Source organism: Lagenorhynchus albirostris, chromosome 19 (assembly GCF_949774975.1).
Source record: "Lagenorhynchus albirostris chromosome 19, mLagAlb1.1, whole genome shotgun sequence".
NCBI lineage: Eukaryota > Metazoa > Chordata > Mammalia > Artiodactyla > Delphinidae > Lagenorhynchus > Lagenorhynchus albirostris.
This window is the reverse complement of record NC_083113.1, coordinates 42,147,636-42,169,971: the sequence shown is the minus strand read 5'-3', so window position 1 is coordinate 42,169,971 and position 22,336 is coordinate 42,147,636. Positions and strand designations below refer to the sequence as shown.

General features: G+C 50.0%; 1 protein-coding gene across 5 annotated transcripts in view; it reads right to left on the bottom strand.

Annotated features, from left to right (window-relative positions):
• Positions 1 to 1,188: 1,188 nt before the first annotated feature.
• Positions 1,189 to 22,336, bottom strand: part of DUS2 (dihydrouridine synthase 2) — a 41,223-nt gene continuing 20,075 nt past the window's right edge. For 3 of the 5 annotated variants that reach the window (XM_060130542.1, XM_060130544.1, XM_060130545.1), the window contains 13 exons: positions 20,558 to 20,649; positions 19,697 to 19,740; positions 18,464 to 18,524; positions 15,941 to 15,988; positions 12,121 to 12,186; positions 11,873 to 11,943; positions 9,782 to 9,868; positions 8,289 to 8,457; positions 5,720 to 5,841; positions 4,324 to 4,473; positions 3,109 to 3,196; positions 1,967 to 2,040; positions 1,189 to 1,733 (listed from right to left, as the gene is read on the bottom strand). In XM_060130542.1, coding sequence (XP_059986525.1) covers positions 1,496 to 1,733; positions 1,967 to 2,040; positions 3,109 to 3,196; positions 4,324 to 4,473; positions 5,720 to 5,841; positions 8,289 to 8,457; positions 9,782 to 9,868; positions 11,873 to 11,943; positions 12,121 to 12,186; positions 15,941 to 15,988; positions 18,464 to 18,524; positions 19,697 to 19,740; positions 20,558 to 20,649 — 1,310 coding nt within the window. In that variant the 3' untranslated portion in view covers positions 1,189 to 1,495. Of the gene's footprint in view, positions 1,734 to 1,966; positions 2,041 to 3,108; positions 3,197 to 4,323; positions 4,474 to 5,719; positions 5,842 to 8,288; positions 8,458 to 9,781; positions 9,869 to 11,872; positions 11,944 to 12,120; positions 12,187 to 15,940; positions 15,989 to 18,463; positions 18,525 to 19,382; positions 19,666 to 19,696; positions 19,741 to 20,557; positions 20,650 to 22,336 lie in introns of those variants that run through there. The other 2 variants (XM_060130546.1, XM_060130547.1) reach the window with 2 other exon arrangements.

The following is a 22,336-nucleotide window of genomic DNA, read 5'->3' as shown; positions in this document are numbered from 1 at the left end:
AAAAATCAAATAAATTGTGCCTAAAGTTTGATGGCTGAGACTGAACCAAGCCTCAGTCTCTCTCCTGGGTGGGGCTCCTTCTCTGGAAGCACTGGTCTGGGAAGTTAGTTAGGGCAGCCTCGGTATGGAGTGACCCCATTAGCTGCACAGTGCCGCTATCATAGGGCGAGACTATCCTCCAGCCAGCCTCGAGCAGGAAGAGAACAGCTGATCCCACTCAGAGAAGGGCCCTTGGGCCCAGCAAGAACTAGAAGTGACTTGCCCAAGGTCAAAGAGTGATGGGCTCTGGGAGGCCACTGGTATTGGTATCCTTATCTGCAAACAGAAGAGCAAGTATGGGTGCATGGAGGGGCTGCTCCGGGACTGAGACAGGGGCCTTACCTGCCCAACCCCTGATTCAGGTCATCAGGGCTGGGGGTACTGACTGGCACAGGGGCCTGACCCTGAGTAGATGGGAGAAACAAGGCCTTGACCCAGAAGGGAATCCCCCCCTCCTCACAGAGCTTTGAAAAGGGGAGGAAAAGCAGCATGTTTACAGCTGAGGAAGCAGAGGCGGTGCTGGGCAGGGACCTTTGGTCAGAACGCCCCTCCCAGTAAGTGGGCGGTGGCGGTGGGGGGAGGCCCCATAAGATGTGGTAGCTGTTTGTTTGCTTCTCACTGCCAGAAGGAAATTAAAGAGAATCTGCCACTTCCTTCCGGCCCGAACGGGATGGTGGGGGCGGAGGGGGGGGTGGGCAGTGGCATGGGCGGGCAATCCCAAGGGCCCCAAATTGCTGCCATCAGCAGTCTCCAGTGTCCTCTGCTCAGAGCAGATACCTCACAGGTCTGAGCTCTAGCTGGGGTCAGACCCAGCACCCCGCCTCACCTGAGCTGGTCCCTTACTAGCGCACCAGATACCCTAATCGTTCCCCCAGACTCCATATCACCTCTCATCAGGAAAGCCAACTGACGGCCAGTACCTCAGGTTTACCATCAGGAGAATGGGCTTCTTGGACTTTCCTGGCTCAACTCAAGTCCAGTGAGCATTAAAGGTGATAACCAACCCACCACCTCCATCTAGACTCATAAGGATGGGTAGGAGAAATGTTTTAGAAAGCCCCAGCTCTGCACAGAGGGTGGAAGCAGAATAATTATGCCAGGACATCTGTCCATGTGTAAAGGTGTCAGGCTGAAGCAACCAGCCATGGGTAAGGGTGAAGGGTCTTTATTGCACTGTACCAATGTCAGGTTGGGGAGGTGCCACCTGAAAAGCTCCTGTTTTCAAAGAAAATACTGAGGTCACTGGGAACTTGGCTCTGCTACTCAGACCCACCAAAGGAGATGGGCACTCTGGGGATCCCTTGGCCTGTGCTCCAGGCTGCTGGCCCAGGCCAGAACCTCGTAATTCCTGTCAGCAGTGGCAGCAAATTGTCCAGTGGCACCTGGCTGATGCTCTGCACCCATAGCCATCCTAGGGCCAGGCCCAGGGAGGGGCTGACCAGGGTAGGGACGGGAGTCACCAGCCTTCCAGGGGGCTCTCTTTACCACTTGCCAAGGCTAAAAAGGGCTTCTTGCACAGCTCCCCAGGCAGGACTGGCTCCTGAGCTCTGGGGTCCCCAGTGTCTTGGTCAGGGGCCTCCCGCTTGCGCTTGTGCAAGGAGGGACCCTCCTCACGCAGCCGACCCTCAGGGAGGCCCTGGCTCCGCAGACAGACGATGGCTGCAGCCTGCTCCGCCAGTTTCTTGGACTTGTCCCTAGGCAGATGAGGCATGGGGCAATAAGGCAGGGAGACAGGCAGACTGGTTACAGGACTAGAGTCTGGGAGGCCTGACTCTACACGCCCTTGGCAGAGATTCTGACAAAACTAGGGAAGGGGTCATCACCCAGGGATGCCACTGCCCAGGTACACCATCCCCCTAACCCTCCCAGGCCAATGCGAGGATCAGGCCCTGTTGCAAGCCTCATGCCCACTGATAAGGAAACTCACCACAAGGTGGACTGGTACTTTTGTTCAGCAACAGTGACAACAGAACAGAAGAGGCGATCCAGGGGCCGTTGAACCTGGTACAGAGAGAGAAAAGGAAACAGGGATGGCTGCATGAGAGCAAGAGGGCCAAGCCCTGGAGGGAAGTACTTCCCACCTAAATCAAATGAAGGCTACCTGTATCACATGCTCCTCCCCAGCAGAAGTGCCTAGTGCATCTTCCAGGGAAGAAACGTAGATACACAAACAGTCAGTGACATCCCAGTGTGTCAGGAGTTCTGTCATGGACCTAAGCAAAGGTCCGTCAGAGCCCTTAGCTGCATGTGACTATGGAGCTTCCTCCTACTGACATCTGGGTGGGCCAGGTCCCCCAAAATGAGAAGGAGTTCACCAGATGGCAAAGCGGTGAGAGGGGACAAGGACTGGGGCAAAGAAGGTACACCTGGCAGAGCGACCAGGTGATGTGGCGGACAGAGAGCTGAGTGGATGTGACCTGAAGCAGAAAGACACATGGGGGTCTCATGCTCTGGGCTGAGGTAGTAGGGCTTGATCCCAAAGGTGCTGAGGAGCTGATGAGGATGTGAGCAAGGGGGACAGAAGCAAATTCGTTTTGGAAAAGTCACTCTGGCAGAAGGGAACCCAAGGCCCAGAAGATACAAGCTTGGAGGTCAGAAGGCCAGTCCAAAAGAGACTAGGCAACCTAAACAGGCCATGGGGACCAAAGAAAGTGAAGCAAGACCATCTCAAAGTTTCCCCTGAGGGGCCCCAGACATGGGGACCAATTCTGTGCCCCATTGGCTGAGGCCTGGTCCAAAAACATGTCAGTCTAACTTTTAGGTTTGAGCATCCTTCCTAAGCCAATTGGCCCTCTCCAGAGAAGTCTCTCCTGCCTAAGCAATGCCACTGAAGGGACTGGCTGAAGCAGCCTCTTACTTAGGCCTCTAGTTCAGTTTTATGAAAGTGACCAGAACTAGACAACAGGTCCACTGTCAAAGGGAAGGAGCTAGAAGGCAAAGAAGGCAAAGCAAGGCTCCAGCCAAGCAGTCTGGAGTGCACGTACGAGCCGTGGGTGGACTGGGGGTGGTGGCACTAGCTGTGGGAGTGCTGTGGGCTGGATGCAGGGCAGGCCACAGGCAGGAACTCACCGTTTCATACACAGGCTGTGCCAACTTCTCCCTCCGGCACCACTCCAGCAGGCACATCTTGGGGGTGATCTGGGGTGAGTATGCTCTCCTAGGGAAGGAGGGAAAGGTGTCAGGGCCCACCTACCATGAGAACTCCATTCCTCAGCAGGGGCCCTACTCAGTTCCTGGTAGGAGCTGCAGGAACTGAGACAGCAAACTCCTGCCTTCGGACTCCTGCACCTATTCCCTTGAGCTCCCATTTCTGTCCCACCAGTGGCTTGGGGCCTCAATTCTACCTAAAGGGAAGATGGGCTTCAGTTGTTTGGGGAATTGGAATGGGAAGTGAACTCCAGCACTCTGAGCTCCAGCCTGGAAAACAGCCTTCAACAGCCAAGAAGGAAGGTACAATTTGCCTCTCAAGACAGTATCAGGAGGGAGTTGGGTGGGAGTGGGGACACAGGCGGCCATACAGTGGTCTCAGGATCTAGCTCAGGGCCCACCCTGATTATGTCCACCAAGTGTCAGGGTGATCCGCTGCTGCCTTGGGCACAGTGGACTCCAGTTTCAGAGTCAGGCCATGTTCTAGCTTCCCACCAGGAGCTCTCCCTGGATATGACTGCCCAACAGCTGTGCCTACATCCCTCCTCCCAAGACTCTGCCAGACAAGACTAACTCCTGGTCTGGCCCTGGGGACCCCAGAAAGGTTCAGATTCCAGATCACAGAGACAAGGATGAGGGCCCCATTCAAAGCTGAGTCACAGTCTGACGCAATAATTGGCCTGAGGCTATTTCTGCCTAGAGAGGGCACCACAGGGCTAGCGAGGGGCAGTGAGGGTAGGCTGCTTAGCCAGGTGAGGGTTCAGGTCCTGCTGCTATTCTGGAGCTCCCTGCAGGCAGCTAATTCCTGAGGGCCAAGGAGAAAACACAGACTTTGAGGAACAGAGGGGACAAGTCTCCCCAGCCTGAGTTGTGGGAAGGGGTGGGTCAGGAAAAAGGTATAGTTTAGTCACCCTTGGGAAAGCATGCGCAACCCTGACAGCACTGCCTGGGCTTTCAGCGACTGTCTTCTTCAAAGTGCCTTCTTTGGGTTGCTGAAAACTGAGAACAAGCATCCAAACCAAGGAGATGTGTGGTCCCTAAGCTTGGCATTAACCATGGACGGCAGCCAGCTTGCTGGCCCAGTCAGACCTGAGGACACTGGCCCTGGCCCAAGCTGAGGCCGAGCTGGAGACCTACCGGTCAAACTTGACAGCCATCTTAATGATACCAGAGGTATCTTCAGCTGGCTCCTCCACCTCCTCCGGGCTCCTGGCCAAGAGTTTGGCCCGCCGGGCATCCAGCTCTCGTGTGGTCTCCTCATAGAAGGCACCAAGGCCAAAGGCCTCACTATGAAGGGACAAGCAGAGTAGGGGAAGCCCCTTAGTGGAGCCAGCATTCAGGAAACTACTGCAGGAGCCCAGGGCCCCACGACTGAGCAATGCCCCCCACATATACCCAAACACCACCAGGGCCTAGCCATCAGAAGGTGCTTTCTACACACCCCTGTGATCAGCCTGAACTGACAGATGGAGAATGAATGCAGGTCCCTGAGCATGAGCACTGGAGGGCAGGCTGGGCTGGGTGGAGTAGATTCCAAAGGCCACCTGCAGCCTCTCTTCTGAGGAGGAACACACAGTCAGGTGTCCCTAGCCAGCAGTGAGTGAGTTGAGCTATACTGACCAAGCGCTGGGGGTATGCACAGCCTTGTCCTCATGCAGGCCCGTGGGAGGAAGACACGGAGGCCTGACCACACACAGGCCAAGCCTAAACTGAGGTACCAGCCAGAGCTACAAAGTGATACTCTTGAGAGTTATCCTCTTGAGTTCACAAGATACTTGGGTCGAGCTGGTTAAGCTACATGGGCTAGGGACAGAATGAATACCACAAGCCCAGGGTGAGGAGGAAGGTTCTGGCAAGGCTCTTCCCTCTAGGAAGCATCTTAAGGGCTGGAGGACATTCATGAAGATGGCTGCCTGAGGGCAAGCCTAGTCCAGAAAGGCTTCTCTGGAGGAAGGAGAGTATAGAGAGCTAATGTGCGGGGGAGACAGCATTCAGGCAGGAGACCCTGTACAAGCACAGGCAGACAGGGAGCTGTGGGAACAGGCACTAGACCAGGTTGTGAGGGGCCCCAAATGTCAACCACCTGAGCTGTAGCTCTACCAGATCTAGAGGATCAAGGGGTGGCCTCTCAGACTGCAAAGGGATGGGGTGTGGGTGCCGGCTCAGGCCAGGGGCTCCATTCTACAACCCCAACTCTCCTAACCATTGGATCTTGGTGGCCTGGCATGTGACAGATCTGTTACCAGGAAAGCCCCTTCCTCCCCAGGGATTCCCAAGCCCAGCCCTCACCTTCCTCCATCCTACTAGTGCACTAGTTCCCGAAATTCTGCTGCTGAGATCAGTCCAGGGATGGCAAGTTCTAAAGATTTGAAAGTACCCTCTTCTGTGAGGCAAAGCTGTACCACCTCCCCACTCCAGCACATCCACCTCCAGAAGCTGTGTCCTGGGTCCCCTCGTAGAGTCAGCTTAGGGCTCAGGGTCAAGTCTGGGTAATGTCTGCAAGGACAGATGAACAGCCCATTGCCCCTCTCACCAAATTTCCTGGGAAGACTGGGCGGCATGGAGCAACCTCCCCTGGGGCGACTCCAGCTGTTCTCGTAGCATCTGGCACAAGCAGTACTTGGTGTTGGTGTAGTGGTTGTCATACTGCACAGCCTGAGAGAAGAACTGCCATGAGCCCCCCTGCTGCCCAGGCAGGCTCTGAGGCCTGAGCTCTGCTCTGATGGCAGGAAAAGGGGCTCCAAGGGGGCATCGGAGGGGCCTGCAGCCGAGGCAGTGTGACCCCATAAAAGAGCCCTCTCCATCTTGGCGATCTACTCCTCTAGTTAGTGGCACAATGCTTGGGGGTCACAACTGAGACCCACAGTCAGGAGCACACTCCACTGGACAGCCTGACTAAGGTCCACATGCGCCTGGAGCTCCTCCTGCATCAGCTACCACAGAGGACCTGTTGCCGAGCATCTTCCAAGGCAGGGAGTGGGGAACAGCCAAGTTCTGGTGTGGCAGGACCAGCCCCGGGACAGGGGTGAGATTCTTCTACTCCTTATAACCATGGTGAGTGCCTGCCCCTCCCACATCTTAAACAGCCTGTCTCCAATTTCTCCCAACATGGGAAAAGCCCAGCACCATTGACCAAGCATGTTTGCACATGTTACTTGTCACTTCATTGAGCTAAACAAGTAGTTACCACTACTCAGACTGGGAAATGCAGGCTCAGGGAGGCCAGACAACTGCCCAGGGATACCCAGTGGAAGTCGGCCTGGCTGGGGCAGGCAGGAGAGCAGTGGGTAAAGGGTGCCTCAGCCCCCCAGAACCCTCTCCCCGTCTCGCCCCCTATCAAATCTTCTAATACCTCCAGCAAGGCCTATGTCTTCAGTGCCTTGGAGGTGCGACCACATGTTCAGGACAAAGAAGGGATACGTGGGTAAGCCACGGCCAGCAGCAAGGCCTTGATTCAGCTTGTTTGGGACAGAAGGCACCTGGCTGGACCAGAAGCAGCCCTGCCTATGCTTGAAAGCTGCTCCCTTTCTCTGGCCCAACACACCCCCTTGAGGAGTTGCCAAGGGACAGGCTGAGAAGGAAGGATAACATCACCTTTCAGCCAGTGAGCAAGCTTGGCACTACTAAACGTGCCTTCCCTGCCACAGACCTGCCAACCGGCCGACCTAGACTGAGCTAAGCCCCCCTTGCCTCTGGTTGACCCAGGCCATTGGAGAGCCAACCTGCCCAAGAGGACACCCAGAACCAAGAGGATGAAGGCTGCAGCATCAAGCAGAAGAGGCTCCAGAACAGAGGCTGCCCAGCTCTGGGCACAGGCCTCAGGGCCTCCGACCACCCCCAGCTTGCACAGCCCTGGGGACACCCACATGTCATGGCAGCCACAACTGCCCATGGCAGCCTGAGGATCTGAGAAGCTCCTGACCCCCCAGGTGGGTAGGAGCTCCAGGACTGAAGAGGAGGGTGGAAGTCTGCTCAGGGTGAGGGCTGCACTCTCTGCTCAGGCCCAACTCACTGAGGAATTTGAGGACCACTCACTATCTTTGCCGACAGACATGCACAGCTGGTCAGAGTCTCACAGGGTGCCGGGGCAGTGCCAAGGAAATAGTGCAGGTGTCAAAAACCTCCTTTACAGGGAAATGCCCGGGCACTACCATCAAACCCCGGGTGAGAAGAAAAAGCTATTACCTGAGGAGAGGGTCAAAGTTAGGCTATTTCCTAAGTCAGAGGCTAAAGCATTCTAGGAATTAGCAAGAGAAGACTTTTAGAAGTGACTATGACTGACGACCAGTTGACACGTCTTTACGGAGAGAATCTGTCCTCACAACAGCTACAATGGCTCCTCCTGGCTGTGGCTCCTCTGGTGCCAACCCACTGGCATGAGTGACACAGACACCACTGTCATTGTGCATGCGTGTGTATGTGTAGGGGGGCAGGGGGTGACAGAGACTAAGAGAAAGATATCATGTGTTTGGGGCCGCAACAGCATCCTGGATCCAGAAGCCCTTGCTATGATCCTCACACCTTGAAAGCTTTAGAAGGGGGCAATGATAGGGCCATGCCTCCCCAGCACCCTGCTCTTCACATTGCAGCCAGGGAAACCCAATGCTATGCTACACTAAAAAGAAAAGGAGAGGGACTTCCTTGGTGGCACAGTGGTTAAGAATCTGCCTGCCAATGCAGGGGACACGGGTTTGAGCCCTGGTCCGGGAAGATCCCACATGCCACGGAGCAACTAAGCCTGTGCGCCACAACTACTGAGCCTGCGCTCTAGAGCCTGCAAGCCACAACTACTGAGTCTGTGAGCCACAACTACTAAAGCCCGCGCACCTAGAGCCCACGCTCTGCAACAAGAGAAGCCACCGCAATGAGAAGCCTGCGCACCGCAACGAAGAGTAGCCCCCGCTCGCCGCAACTAGAGAAAGCCTGCACACAGCAACGAAGACCCAACGCAGTCAAAAATAAATAAATAAATAAATAATAAATTTTTTAAAAAAGAAAAGAAAAGGAGAGCTGCTGGGGGCTGGGGGCTCACCCAAAGCACTTTCTGCAGCAATGTGGCAGACAGTGAGAAATGTTTGTTTTGAAAAAGTGCATAGACATACGTATCTGATGTACTTCTGCATGACCTCCTCCAAGGGTCGTGGACCCTCCTTGAGGAAGATGGATGGGTTCCACATGGCCGCTCGGGCCACCATCACTGAAGAGGCTGCCGTGGCTTGTCGAAAGTCCTCTATATCCAAATATCCTTGGATGTGGTCGTGAGATCCTCCACTGAAAAGCAACAGTGGGGTGAGGGGTATCCCCATCCTTGTACAAGCAATTTCAGAAAAAGGCAACTCCTAAATCTGCCACTTATTCAGTGTGTGGCTTTGGCCAAGTCCTTCAGCTATGAGAGCTTCGGGACACTGGAGATTATAACACACACCCCACTGTGGGGTCAGGAGCACCAAGTGAGATAACAAAATAAAGCAGTCCAAACCGTGCCTGGCACTTAAGAGGTACTCCAGAGCGTTTACCTTCCTTCCCCCTCCTCCCGAACAGTGGCTAAAGCCGGCCCACATCCGAAGGGCGGGGTCTGTACGTGGATACAGGGATCACAGGAAAACCCCCAGGCTGGGGCACCTATATGCCCACTGACGGCTGGGTCAAAACCCTAGAGAGGGAACAGACGCAGTGGTGGTCATGAGAGGAAGGAAGGAGGCCCGGTTTGGTTGCAATTTCCCTTTCAGCCACCCTGTAGCCCCTTGGAAACTGCTCTTTGTCTGTTCCATTAGGAGCCAGGCAGCAGCCTCAGGCCAGAGACAGCACTGTGTGTGAGAATGGGGGTGGGGGAACACCCCTCAGGTGGCAACAGCAGCAACAGGGTCCAGGGTCTTGAGTAGCCCTACCCTCTCTCCAAGACACCCCTAACACCCCTTGGCCTGGGGACCACCCCACCCTTAGCTCCCCCATCCCTCCCTCCAGTCAGGCATGCCTTTTGTCAGGGCTTTAGGGCTTCAGAACTTCTCTGTTCCCAACCTGCCATCAGGGTTGAGCCGGACTCCCGACTGGCCCACACAGGCCAGCTCCCCAGTGGCAACAGGACACTGCTGTCTTACTGCTAAGCCTTTGGGCTGGTCATCGGTACCTCACACCTGCCAGTCTAGGTTCTGGTCCTGTCACTGTCCGGGATGCTCATCTGGGCTTTGGTCTGTGACCTGCCTCATGCTCCTGAGCCATGGCTCTCTGTGCTCTGGCTTGAGACGCCTCACCCTACACCCTATACCCCTAACTCTGGGTGTGATGTCACCTTCCCCTGGGGCTGCTTCAGCAGCCACTCTCTTGCTCTCCCTAAACACTCCCACCTCAACCCGTGCATCGGAATGTCCTGGGCCCCTGTCTACTGCATACCTACATCGGCCACTCACCAGAGGCCAAAGGACACAATGGGCCCTTCTCAGCCTCACTGCCAAGTTCATTTTTGTCACACCCTTTTTTTCTTTTCTCTTACAGTCATTTTTTGATGCTATCGCATTCTATTTTCTATTTGTCAGTTCAAATCCCTTCTGAGTGAAGTGAGGCATAAAAAAATAAACGAGGAAGAAGGGAGGCTTACTTGGCTATGACAGGAATGGAGAGGGTTTCGGCGACGGCTTTGATGGCTTCACAGCTGACAGGGTGCTGAGGTCGCTCCTCCCGCTTCCTTGGAGATAAAGAGATGGGGCTGGGGACTGAGTGCCAAAGGTCACGTCACACTTAGCACCGGGTTATGTCAGCCAAATCCTACTGTCCTCCTTGCTGAACCTCAGGAAGGCCATGTGGCCAGCAGGGACAGGGCTCTGGGCTACAGGGGACGGCTCTCCCTGACCTCTGTTGTGCCAGGCAGCAGCAGCACAGGTCCATGCTGAGAAGGCAAGTCCAGCTCTCAAAGGTCTGCAGGTGAGGCATGGCTGCAGGAAGCCGATGTGGGTGGTCACACTGCCACTCCCCAGCTACCCCTCATTTCTGCCAAAGATGAGGGACGGTGCCTTAAGAATGCTACCCCTACTGTCCCGGTCTTGCCCGCCCAGAGGGACTGGGAACAGCTGCCGCCACTCAGACTGGCCACTCCCACACAGCTGCGTGTGCTGAGGCCAAGTTGGGCAGCTGATCCTGGGGAGAGGCACCTGGCACAGGGTAGGCCCAGCAACCAGAGCAGGCCACAGACCATGGCTGTCACAAAGAGCCACAGGGGAGGCAAGACCACAACCCAGGGCCCCTGCATCCAAGGTCAACTGCAAGAAGCTCTTGTGTATGAGTGAGTGAGTCTTAGGGATGCTAAGGTAAGCCCTAACTTGAGCTGTGCACAGGGACAAGCCAGAGAGGTGGTCGACCAGAAAGCCCTTGCCCAGGTCCTATCTGCATGTGTCCCTCTGCTATACTCTTCAACAAAAGTGTCAGGGGCCACAGGGCCTTAGAAAGCCCTATCAACCCAGCCTCCACCTCCACCTCCCTGCTCCCCCAGCAGCCCAATTCTAGCCCATCTTTAACAACTTTGATGGCCAGAAAGTCCCTCTTTAAACTCACCCAAATCTGTCTTCCTAGTGTTTCCAAATACTGGGAAAAAGGAATAGCTTTATTTATTCAGAAAACACTCTATGCCAGGCACTGTGCCAAGGCTGTATATTCACAATCTCATAAAAGCCTCATGACAACCCTATCAAGCAGAAATTATCTTAATTTCCAAATGAGGACTGTGGTGCTCAGAGAGGTTAAATGACTTGTCCAAGGATACACAGCCAACAAGCAGCAGACCTGGGATTTGAACCCAGACCTGGGATTTGAAACCAGGCAGTCTGAGCCCAGAGCCTGCTGCCTCCAGGAGGGGCCTGTGTGTACGCGTGTGTGGCCTTTCACCATCCCCTGCTGGCTTCAACACGCACAGCTCTGCTTTTCTGTTTCTATGTGTTGGAGTTCTGGGTTCCCTTCTCTGAAAATGCTGTAATAGATACAACCAGCAAAAAATGCACTGTTCCTACAAGACCCCTGAACTCAAAAGGAACACCACTCAAAAGAGAGGTCACCCTGGCCAAAGTTTGCTGACCTGGGATTCAGTCAGCAAAAGTACAAAAGTACATCCTGGATACGGGGAGCGAGTTCGACTGGGAAACCAAGGGTAGCCTGCAGCAATACCTCAGCTCTCAGTAGACAGCAGATTCAAGGACTGTTTAAAGTGGTCACTGTGACAGCTGGCAGTCCAACAAGGGCAGACAAAAGAGGCAGTGCCTTTAAAAGAACAGCAATCTGCCTGGGGTCATTCAACGGAGGAGCTATTGCTGAATGTAGTGTAAAGAAAATGAGATTCAGAGTCAGAGTTCTAATTCCACCACTTCCTGGCTACGTGATATAATTCTGAGCAAATCACTCATTCTCTACCATTTACACGTCTTGAGGGTAGGGGTGTTTCTCCTTCCCATTGGTCTCTCTGTATCTCTAAAGCTCACTGTAGTTCCTACCACCAGTAGATGCTCAATGAATGAAACAAAGAAAAATGCAACCCCCATAAAGAGTTTGACTGCCCTCTGAACTTAGGGGATATCAATGAGCTATGCAGAGCTAGGCTGTGTATGTAGAAGAGAAGCTGGTAGTCACCTGGGGTCTGGTGAAGAATCATTAAGATGGCTAGGGTCCTCCTTGCAAGTCAGTCACTAGTAAGGCAACCACTCACCTCCCATGAACCGCGATGGCTGCAATGCCGGTCCTCTCTATCCGCTTAACAAGGCTCAGGGTATCTTCCAGCTGAGGGACAGGACCACACAGGGTGTTTACTGAAGCCACAGAGGGAGCAGCTGCCAGCTCCTAAAGTGGGCTCAGCTCTACCCCCTCCTCCAAACATAACTCAGCCCCACAAGAATCATTCACACCCCCAAATCAGCATCCCCAGAGAAAATGGACCTTCAGATGTAAGATCTTTACCGATGGCAGGATGCGAATCTTGCAGGTCACAGGTCTCTGTGTCCCTTTAACAAGAGTGCTGAGGATCTGCAGTGGGGAGAGTACAAGAGCATCTGCCTCTTCTGGAACAAACACCACAACTGCTTGTACTAATGAATTCTGCTCCAGACCTGTGCGGCCCAGTGGCATGGACATGTTTATGTCCATGTACGTGTCCATGTGAATGCGTCTGTTGCACGCATATACATGGAAGCTCCATGAGGGAAGGAGTTCACCTCTTTCTCTGCTAGAGCCCCAGCACCAGCAGCCCCTTGCCTGGTACCTAGCAGTCCCTTGCCTGGTACCTAGCAGTATACATATATTTGGTAAATGAACGAATGAGTGAATGAATGCATGAATGGATCTGCATGCATGCTTGTACAGAACACAGTGATCCTTTGCCAGGGCAAACATCAGAATCACCTGGAGAGCCTAAGAAATACAGAATCTTAGATTCCACCTCATCTTTCCTGAATGAGTCTCTAGGGACAGGGCTTAGGAATATGTGATTTCAAAAGACTCTGCCCAACACATTCCCTCCACAAAATGATTCTGAGGCCTAACCCTGGTTGAGAACACATGGCTCACAGCTCCATTCCTGATTGAAGGCATGTTTCCTGAGTGCTGTTCCAGGATCTGCCAAGTGAGTGAGCAGGAAAGTTTGAGCAGGTCCTGGGCCCTGTCCTCAGGTACCCCCTCTCTTTAGGGGAGTCAGATATACAGGAATGAAACTGGCAAAGGAAAAGACAGCATAGTCAACATATTTTAAAGTGTTTATTTTGCACAGTAATTGCAAAGGACTCCAAATAAAGATCAAGAAAGTCACACAGGAAAGTGTCAGGGAAGTAGCAAGTCCAGACAAAGAGTTAGACATCAAGAAAGGTGTAGATGACACTGCATGTCTGTGACCTTGCTATCTTTATCTTCTTCCCTCATCAAAACTTTTGGGCGAGGCAAGCTAGGGGGAAGGTGATGCCAAGAGCCCTCTTCCAAGAAACTGGATCCCTGTCCAGCAGAGCAGAGGGGACATCCAGGCAGCAGCTGCCAGTCTGGTTCTAGACAGGTGGGGGCAGCAGAGAGCCGGGTCACAAGAACCAGTGAAGGAGGCCTTTCTCTCAGGGACAGGCTAAGGCAGGCCCCTCCAGGAGACATTAGACCAAGAGCCTGGACTGATAGGACAGATCATGGGCAAGACAGGGCCTGCTGGCCCAGGCACAACTGCCAGAGACTGACAGGAAGGAACAGTCCCCAGGTGCTGCCCCAGGAGGCTGACTGGGCCTGAGGTCCTAGGGTGACTCTGGCAGGGCTTAAAGGGGCACCTACCCTTTAAGGGAGGAAGAGGGACTGCCAGATCCATCAAGATACACAATAAAATTTCCCACTCTAGTCCTGTCCTTCAAGCTGACAATAAAATCTCCGGAGGGTTCCTTTGCAAGTGCTGACTCAGAATCCTCTGATGTCTGGTGATTTAAGCAACATCAGCTGGTTTGACCCAGTTCTCTGTTTTGCAGCACTTCCTCTTGGTGTATTTTATCCAAGCAACTCTAAGCACCTTCTTCAGTTCATTTTCTGTTAATTTCACGTGCATGTTCAGGACCAGGAAGGAAATTAGTAACGAAAAGTCCTAGCCCTTTGCAAGAGTCACACTGAGAGGAAAGGGCAAATAGAGTCTGTCTTTCGGTCAGACTCTAGCAGAACCTCTCCTGGACCCAACTCTCCCAGATCCAAGCCACACCCCATGTCTCTGTGGCGTGAAAAGTCTGTGGGGGAAAAGGACCTGAGACGGGCCCGTATCTGGGCACATCTACCCACGGGCAGGCACATCTCCCCAGATCCACTGGTTGACTCAGGAAAAGCAGACTTTGGCTCCCCTGGTTGTTGGGGAGGGGGCAGGGAGGAGGACAGGAAAGCACAGGCCTGGGAATCAGTGAGAACTGAGCTCAAGTCCTGGCCCTGCTGATTGTTAGCCATGGCCCAAGTGCAGTGCACACAAGGGGATGCCCTGAGCAGCCGGGGGCCCAGGGAATGTGGGGCAGGGGTCAGAGAGAGGCTATTACTGATAGAGTCTTAAACTGAGGTTCTTAATGCAGGGAGGGTACACCAGAGTCACCTGGGAAGCTTTTTCAAAAGACTGATACCCTCTCCCTGCCTCTGTCTACCCCAAGAATACGCAGAATTCTCAACAGATAGCATCCTTTTTAAAAAATTATTATTGTGGTAAAACATATATAACATACAATTGTCTGTCTTAACCATTTCTAAGTGTATAATTTAGTGGCATTAGCTCAAGATGTCATACAACCATCACCACTATCTATTTCCAAAAACTTTCATCGCCCCCAAACAAGCAGTCTTATTTTGAAAAAATCTCTAAGGTGGTCCTGAGATGTTCCCACAGATGGAACCATGGACCTAAAACACCAAGCCTGGAAGGACCTACAAAGCTCTCATCCAGCTCACCCAGTTTGCCAGCACAATTTGAGCCTGAATCTAATCCATCCCACTCTTCCTGAGTCTCATTTGGCTTTACTGTGGAAGCCTGCATCCTCTCTTTCACAAGGCAAACCCTGTCCACTAGCCCGACCTGGCTCAACCGATCACCCTGCCAACCAGAGAATTAACGAAATGAACTGAGTTTCTGAGGGATAGTGTTAACTCTGCTGCCTCACGTGTGAAATGTGCCCAAAGAAGGGCAGTAGCGAGGACAGAGCCAACAGCATGGGTGGGAGAAGCCAGGACGCCAGAGGATAACAGAAATGCCTGTATGTATGTGCTGTGAAGCAAACCATCCGCTACTGAGGCCCCTTCCCTAAGTGTGGAATCCACAGTAGTCCACGTCCACTCCAGCCTGCATAGAGGTGTCTGACTGGAGGTCATTACCTGTGCCTGTCCACACACGGGAAAAATGAGGAGGCACCTAGCCCATAAACACACGAATTTTCCTAGATCCCAGACACAGTAGGGCTGGAAGAATAACAGGGTTGAGCTGCTGACACAGCAGTGGCAGCTCTTAATGGTGGTGCCTTATCCCAAGTTGCTCTAGCCTATGGGAGGCACTAGGAGGCTTAAAGCCCAGAGGTGGAAGTGGGGATGGAGAATGAAAAGGAAATCAAAGGAGCTAAGGGGAGCAGCAAGGAGAAAGCTGGTGAACTGCGAGAGGAAAGTAAAAGGTGCATGTGGTATGGCAGAAGATGTCACTCCCACACGTACTGGCAGCTCACAACACTGGTGGCAAACATCAACCTGACCCTAAGGCCTCATAAACCTGGCCACGAGAATCACCAAGGGAAGGAGATCAGAGGAGACTAACTTCAGCTTACCTTGTATGGCCCTGGCCTGGCCTGCTCTCATACTGATGGTGGACTCTATCAGTGTGCAGGGCACCCATTGATGCTCTCATCAAGCCCCCAGGGAGAGGCCAATCCCCTACATCCTGACACACACAGCCACTGAGCCTGCCCACCACCCACAGGTAGCCTGGCATATGCTCTCATGATCTTCTCAGAAGGGAGAGAGGCAATACAGAAGCGGCTCTAAATGAGTCCCTCAGGACCCCTGGCTCTCTACTGACATGTCCCTAGCCCTGGGCTTTTAAGGAACTCCAAGGCTACTGCAGGCTGGCTCAGGGGTTTCTGAACCTGGCTATATGTCAAAGTCACTGGAAAGCCTTTGAAAAAATTTCCAGACCCCAGGTAGAGTGACTGATTCTCTAAATTTGGGGGAAGGGTAGGGGAGGTGTTCCAGGCAACTCTAGTTCATAGGCATGTTTAAGGACCTCTGCTTTCACTCATGCAGGACTTACCTTCTCAATCTTGTCAGGATCTGATAGCAGGGCAGCTCCCATTCCTCCCTAAGGAAAAGCACACAGAGGGGCTCTTACAGCTGGAGGAGGGTGGCTCCTCCCTGTGGTATGGCAACCTGGCAGTACCCCAGCACTTGCCTCCAAGGAACCAAGGTCCACTGGCAATCGCCTGTGCCCACAACATCAGGGATCAGTTTGATGAATTCTAAGAGCCAGCACTCTGATCCCCTTAGCAAGACCCACAGATCTATCTAGAAGTGGGTTCTAAAAAATCATTTTTCAGGACTGCCCATTTCCTACCCAGGGTCTCAGTGCCTTAATAAACTAAACCCCACCATCTGCCAAGCCCTTAAAAAAACAATGGGTCATTCTTCCTTTGAAATGAGATCAAATGCGACTTCTTCCTATCCTACCGTCACTTGCTTGGATACCACCTCCGCCAGCAAAGCCACTCAGAGGCACACAACCTCCAAACTTTGTCCAGGCCCTGATCCCCTGCCAGCAACAATGGCCGGCCCAGTCCTGAGCACCCAGACCAATGTCAAACTCTAACAAAAGCCCTAGCTAATGGAATCAACAACCCCTGGAGTCACTTAAATCTCAGCATTAACACCAGGGGCTGTCTCTTAACGGTGTGATTACTGGTGATTTTATTGTTCTTTTTTGTACTTTTCTATATTATCCAAGTCCTGGGCAATGGTATGAATTATTTTAATAAGTGGAGCAGGGGAGAATGTTAAAAATCTGAACCCATTAAGAGTGAGGTGAAGGGGAGAAAAACAAATCCAATAAACATATGCTGTCAAGTATATAGACTACGTACTAATGAATGCTCAAGGAATGTGCTCAGAAGGTTTAAATTCAGTTATTACAGTTTAATTTCATGTTTAAGAACTACACATTAGAACCAGAGAGAACCAGCGCAGACTGAGCCTGCATTTCAGAGGAGAACTAAAAGAACAGAGCTACTAGTCCTGGGCTACCTCCAGATACAAACCTTACAGGCCTTCAGGAAGCCCCGGCCACTCACCCTGACTCCGTCTGTTCTTCACCTAACACATGATTCAGCCCTTCCTTGTTGAATCACAGGATCTAAAATCCAGTCTCACTGCCCCTTCGACAACAATGGCTTTTCCATTTGGTATTTCCTTCCTTCCTCCCTTTCTATTTAACTTCTTAACTTGCTTTTTAGAATAGGCAACATATTAAAAATCTTAAAGGTTCAAAAGGATAAAGAGTAAGAACTCTCCCTCCTTAGAAGGAGGGAAAACTATTCAATTAATTTTTTTAATATGACTTCGGTTTTCGAACCATGAGAAGAGAGCAGATATTCAGCTGGCATGTACTGGTACGGCACACTGGGAGGTATCTCTTCTGACTGGCTGCCAGTCTTTCCTCCCTCTACCCCCACCACTCACCCTGCCTCCCACTCCCAGTCCAATCATTTGCCAGCCAAATCCTATCAAAGTCTGCTCCAATTTGGCTTCTCTTGTCTCCGTCCCTGGTCTCTCCTGTGGACCCAAAACACTCATCTCCGACATCTGTATCCTGACCTCTGGCCTCTTTCCACTTGAATACACTAGACACATGGCTTTCAGATTAGTATTTCTATTTATAGAATATATTTGGAAAGACACACAAGCAACTAGTAACATTGGTTTCCCCTGGGGGAAGAAACTAAGTTTCTGATCACAAGCCTTCTCTGTTCGAAAAAGATCAGAGGCATTTAAAATCAAAGTTCAGCTAATCTGGTCCCAACCAAGATTTTCAATCCTGTGTTCCTCTGCTTCCTCTTCACTACCCACTTCCCAACCCTCTGGTCAAATCAAGGTTCCCTGCCTCTACTTCACATTGGCCTCTGGGTCCCTGCTTGTGCCACTCCCTCTGCCTGCAGAGTCCCAAACCTCCTCATCAAGGACTACATTTCCCCACAGGATCCTGAGTTTAAGGGCTGCCCTTCTGCTGCTTTCTCTGAGCTCATAGCAGTCCTGTCTGGTCTCTTCTGATATGACAGTGGGGACACATGTATTGCATCCTCTATTTTTATTCATGAAAAAACAAAGCCCTGTTCACATTATTCTTTCTTTTAACATTTACATCATTTGTTTTATTACTTGGGCACAAGTGCTGTGTGTGTGTGTGTGTGTGTGTATTTATTTATGTATATATGTATATGCTTGTGTGCACATTGAAAATTTTTCCTGAACCATTTGAGGGTAATTACATATATCATAGCCCTTTACCCCTAAGTATTTCAGTGTGTATTTTCTAAGAATATGGATATTCTTACATAACCACAGAAGTTATCAACTTCATATATTTTCACTGATACAGTATTTTTAGCTAAACTACCATGGTCTATATTCCAATTTTGCCAGTTGATCTAATAATATCCTTTTGAGCATTTTGCCCATTAGTACAGGATCTAGTCCAGACTCAGGTACTGTACTTAGTCGTCACCTCTTGTCAGTCTCCTTTAATCTGCACCCTATATTTGTGAAGAGTATAACAAAATCAGTTTACCTTGGTGGAATACTCTTTAGGACAGCCCATGTTGACGTCGATACCAGCCACATCATTTTCTCTGGAAAAACATGAAGGAGGAAAGATAATAAATATTCAACTTGAGGGTAGGACATAAAGTCAAAGGTATGCATCTGTGCTCATGAAATTCTTAATGTTCCCTGGCCCTCTAAAACACACCAACCCTCAGAAACAGAAGCTGAAAAATCCTGTCTCTAAAATGTGCAACCGCCTCTCCTCCTGGGTAGAGCTCCAGAGGAAGAACATAACGTGCTCACACATGTAGGAAGGGCTAGTTGTAGAGGATTTTGCTAGTTCTGAGTTGTATCAGATAACTCGAATATCGAATGACAGCCACACTGCACTCCATCCCAGAGTTCCAGTTCTAACTGGGTAGTGAAAGCCATAATGCACAAAAGTGACATAAGCACAAAAACCCTTTCCCAGAGCACTGGTTCTGGAGGAAGTGGAGGACTCTCTTTGCGTGCTAGGCTGCACAGCTGGCTTCCTCCAAACAAGTCTCAGATGTAGAAAGGACCCTTTCCTCATCATCTGCTACATACACAGTTACCAGTCTGTGACCAGCAGCAACGACTGCCCAAGCTCCTTCTCACCCTTGTTGTAATTAATAACAATAGCTAACAACTTACTAAACACTCACTACGTGCCACATACTGCAAAGACATTTACATGCATCATTTCATTTACCTTTCCCTATAACGCCAGAGGGAGGTGGTACTATTGGTATCATTTTATACATGAGGAAACTAAGTTCTCAGTGAGGTTAAGTAACTTACCTAAGGTCACACAGTCAGCAGGTAGCAAAGCCAGAATTCCAACCCAGGTCTAAGTCTAAAGCCCCTCTCCTTAACCACATTACTCTCCTGCCTTCATTAATTTAGGAAACAGTAAGTCTTACCTACACTTCATGAGATTTAAAACCTCAGAGTTCACAGTCATGAGAGTCTCTGCAAAGGAAATCTCACAAATAAACACTAAAAAATAGGCTCCCACCCAGAGGTTCTCTGGAGTCCAGACACAGTGCGTTCACGTGAGTCCCAGGGCAGCCCTTGGATGCAACAAATAGAGAAGGGAACCTGAGGCTTTTAACCTGGAAACAGAAAGTAGTGGACTAGGAAGCAGGAGGGTGGTCACCGCCAAAGTCCCCAGGAACAGTAAGACCTCACCGCCCACAAGAGAAGCAAAGACAGTACCAAACAGGGAAGAACTTACACAAGCCTGGCCACAGCAAGAGCTCGCTCTGCGTCTGAAGTCCCCTGGGAACACAAGAGGCTATATCAACCACTGCCCTGATACAGGTCCATATGCATAGACAAACACTCAGGCACGCCATGCACACACACAGACACACACACACATCAGCAAGTGAAGTCCAGCTGGCATTCTCTCAAACAGCTAGCCCACGGGACTAGCTCACTGTTGGAGGCCAAAAGTAGACCTGGAAGGCTGAGAAAATGTCATCAATGCTGGGAATACTTTCAAACATACAAAAAAGTTGGAAAAAATTTATAGTGAACATTCATATACCCACCACTTAGATTCTACAATTAACATTTTGCTATATTTGCTTTATCATAAGGCTACTCATTGTTATCAATTTTTTACAAACCTAAACATCATTCAGGAAGTATTTCTGAAAAAATACCAAGAAATGCCCAGAGCGAGAGAAGAGAACTAGAGAATCACTACAATCCTAACACAAATCTTAACTACTCTTCAAGAAACTTAATTTCTTTTTATGGGAAATATATACAGATTACACAAAACAAAGACCATGATCTGAACAACCAATGCTAGGGAATAAAAATATACAAGTCATGCCAAATAGACAGTCCCTACAATGAAGGAAATTAAATTAAATTAAATTAAACTTGAGACTGGAGGCACGTAACAGACTGCCAATAGCTTAAACCATCTCCAACAGTGTAATCGCTCATGAGCAGATCTCTGAAAACCGTTTAAAGCAGGGTCTTCAGGAAGACTGAAGGCCACTGTGCAATGGAGCCCAGGCGTGTAACACTGGCCCGGCACAAGGCATGAGACGGGAAATTGCTCTGTCCCGGGATATGGTACCATCTGGAAGACGACCCTGCTCTGCTCTCTTTCGCAGGTGCGGAAGACTACTCGGTCGTCGGGAGCAACAAAGTCGACTGTGCTGAGCGCCTCTGCAAGAGAAGACAAACACACAGGGCCACTCAGTGAAGAAGCAGGTTCAACCTCACCTAACCCCTGGAAGAAAACACAACAAAAGTATCACCTTGAAGGGAAAAACGGGATGCTAGAAGTACACTATACTTGAGAGAAATCAGGGTATATGTGGGAGACTTCTGAGGTGCTGATGATGGTCTATTCCCTGACCTAAGGATGGTGAGTTACATGGTCCCTCGCTTTACAGTTATTTATTAAACCGTGTGCTGTGTTTTATGCACTTTCTCTGCATGGTGTTTACATTTTGCAGGTTTTTTTTGAGAAAAAGATTTTTTAATGAATTATTCATTGCTTTGGATTCCTTCTTTCTGCAATGTCTACTTTATTATGGAACCCTCAAAATAATACAAGATACAATATATTGTGAATATCTTTCTCATATATAATTGAGTTTTTTCCCACATTTCCTTCAGTCTATAAACCCAGAAATGACCTTTTTTAGAAGAAATTTTTCTGCTCAGCTAGAAGTGACCTCATGAATCTTTGGAATCATCTGTACTTTACATTTCTTTAAGAAAATTTTATTGGAGTATAGTTGGTTTACAATGTTGTGTTAGTTTCTGCTGTACAGCAAAGTAAATCAGTTATACATATACATACTCTTTTTTTAGATTCTTTTCCCATATAGGTCACTACAGAGTACTGAGTAGAGTTTCCTGTGCTATACAATAGGTCCTTATTAGTTATCTATTTTATATATAGTAGTGTGTCTACGTCAATCCCAATCTCCCAATTTATCCCTCCCCCACCCCTTTCCCCCCTGGTAACCATAAGTCTGTTTTCTACATCTGTGACTCTATTTCTGTTTGGGAAATAAGTTCATTTGTATCATTTTTTTAGATTCCACATATAAGTGATATCATATGATATCATATAAGTGATAACATATGATATTTGTCTTTCTCTGTCTGACTTACTTCACTTAGTATGACAATCTCTTGGCCCACCCATGTTGCTGCAAATGACATTTCGCAATGTTTTTAACGTTGAAAAAAAAGATGTACAAAGATAAGAGGAACCTTATCTTTGCTTCAGATTTTGCCCAAATTTTCCCAGAAGATGTCACTCTGAAGTTCAGCAAAGTTGCTGTTCTTAATTACTTATCTATCATGTGCTAGGTACTGTGAGTGGAGACTTACGATATTACAGTCAATCCTCATTATTTGCAGTTGTGTATTTGCAAATTTGCCTGCTTGCTAAATTTATTTGTAACCCCCAAATCAACACTTGTGGTGTTTTCATGGTCATTCACAGACTGCAAAAAATTTCTGTCACCAATGCACACATTCCCAGCTGAGGTCAAACAAGGCAACATTCTGCCTTCTTGTTTCAGCTCTCATCCTGCAAACAAGTGTCTTTATGGTGGTATATTTAATGCCACTTTTTTTTTTGCATTTTTGTGCTTTTTGTTGGTGATCTCAATGTTTAAAATGGCCCCAATCATACTGCTGAAGTGCCATCTAGTGTTCCTAAGCATAAGAAAGTTGTGGTGTGCCTTACGCAGAAAATACATGTGTTAGACAAGCTTTATTCAGGCATGAAATCATAGTGCTGTTGGTTGTGAGTTCGATGTTAATGAATTAACAGTATATGTTAAATAATGTGTCTTTAAACAGAAAGACACATAAAACAAGGTTATATATT